This window comes from Tupaia chinensis, unplaced genomic scaffold, assembly GCF_000334495.1.
Source record: "Tupaia chinensis unplaced genomic scaffold, TupChi_1.0 Scaffold144255_1, whole genome shotgun sequence".
NCBI lineage: Eukaryota > Metazoa > Chordata > Mammalia > Scandentia > Tupaiidae > Tupaia > Tupaia belangeri.
This window is the reverse complement of record NW_006204113.1, coordinates 1,107,145-1,108,424: the sequence shown is the minus strand read 5'-3', so window position 1 is coordinate 1,108,424 and position 1,280 is coordinate 1,107,145. Positions and strand designations below refer to the sequence as shown.

General features: G+C 59.4%; 1 protein-coding gene across 5 annotated transcripts in view; it reads left to right on the top strand.

Annotated features, from left to right (window-relative positions):
• Positions 1–1,280, top strand: part of KCNIP2 (potassium voltage-gated channel interacting protein 2) — a 21,937-nt gene that overhangs the window by 12,343 nt on the left and 8,314 nt on the right. Inside the window, exon 1 of one of the 5 annotated variants that reach the window (XM_027767393.1) lies at positions 200–334. The exons of the other annotated variants lie outside the window; for them this stretch is intronic. Coding sequence (XP_027623194.1) covers positions 232–334 — 103 coding nt within the window. The 5' untranslated portion in view covers positions 200–231. Of the gene's footprint in view, positions 1–199; positions 335–1,280 lie in introns of those variants that run through there. 5 annotated transcript variants of the gene reach the window in all.

Genomic DNA, 1,280 nt, shown 5'->3' with positions numbered 1-1,280 from the left:
GAAGTGACCCAACCAAGAGGAAGAGGCAGCCGCTGTGGCTGGGAGGCTGTGGGGCAGAGGCGGGGTGAGGAGGAATGAGGAGGGAGGAACTAGAGGAAGGGAGGGAGGGGGAGGGAGGCTGCAAGCAGTCCTGCGGGGCCGAGGGCCGGGGAGCCCGAGGGGGAGGTGGTGTGAGGCGGCAGACTGTCTGGCTGAGCCTCAGCCCCGCGGGGGCCATGCCCCCGGCCCACCATGAACCTGGAAGGGCTGGAGATGGTCGCTGTGCTCGTGGTCCTCGCTCTGTTCGTCAAGGTCCTGGAGCAGTTTGGCCTCTTCGAGCCTGTCTCCTTGGAAGGTAACCCAGGGGCCTGGGCATGTCTGAGCTGGTGGCTGGGGGTCAGCCTCCCTGCATCACAGCGTGGGGAGAGGGTTCCTCCATCTTTGAGTTTTTGATGGGGCCAGGGGTGAGCAAATTGGTGATGGGGGAGGCATTTGGGGGAGGAGAGGAGGGAATCCAGTTGCAGGGACAGTGACTGGGGAGATGATGAGGCATGGGAAATCTGGGGGGTACCAGGAAGGGGCAAGGATGTCTGGAGCAAAGGAGGACTACTTCAAGGACCCTAAAATAACATCAGAGTTCCAGGGAGTCCCTTTTGGAGCCAGAAGCCCACAATGGCTCTAAAGATGTGTGTGACTCCCCACACCTCCATCCGGGCAGGTGTAAGGTGCAGGGTATGTGTGGACTCAGTGTGTAAGAGACACGGAATGTGACCATGTGCTCTTGTGTGACAGAGGGCAAAGTGTGACACGTGAGCCTGTGTATGTGACAGGGATGTGAGTGCACATGTCAGGGCGACAGGGCATGTACATTTATGAGATGTGGATGTCCCGTGCCCGAGCGGGATGAGGAACATGATTGAGCCTCTTTAGGTACTGGGTTGTGTGTGTGGCTGTTCCCAGAGTCCCCCAAGATTATGCCAGCTCCATCCCCAAGTGGTTCTGGAGGGACAGGAGTGGGCCTGGGAATGAGACATTTACAGCTCAGCGTGGGCTGGGGGGGCGGCGGTGGGGTGAACAGTGGATGGTGCATCGGGTTAGGGACCCTGCTTCCCAAGCCCTTTACCTCTCTAAGCTCCCCTCGGGATTCAAGGGCTGAAGGTCTCCAGGACGTTAACCCCTCCCCCCAGTGGGAAATCAGTTTCTCACCCCACCCCAAACTCAGCAGGGAGAGGATCGTTGTGGTGGGGAGGACAGCACTTCTGCCCCCCAAGCCCCAGTTTCGGCCTCCTCCTCTTTTTTTT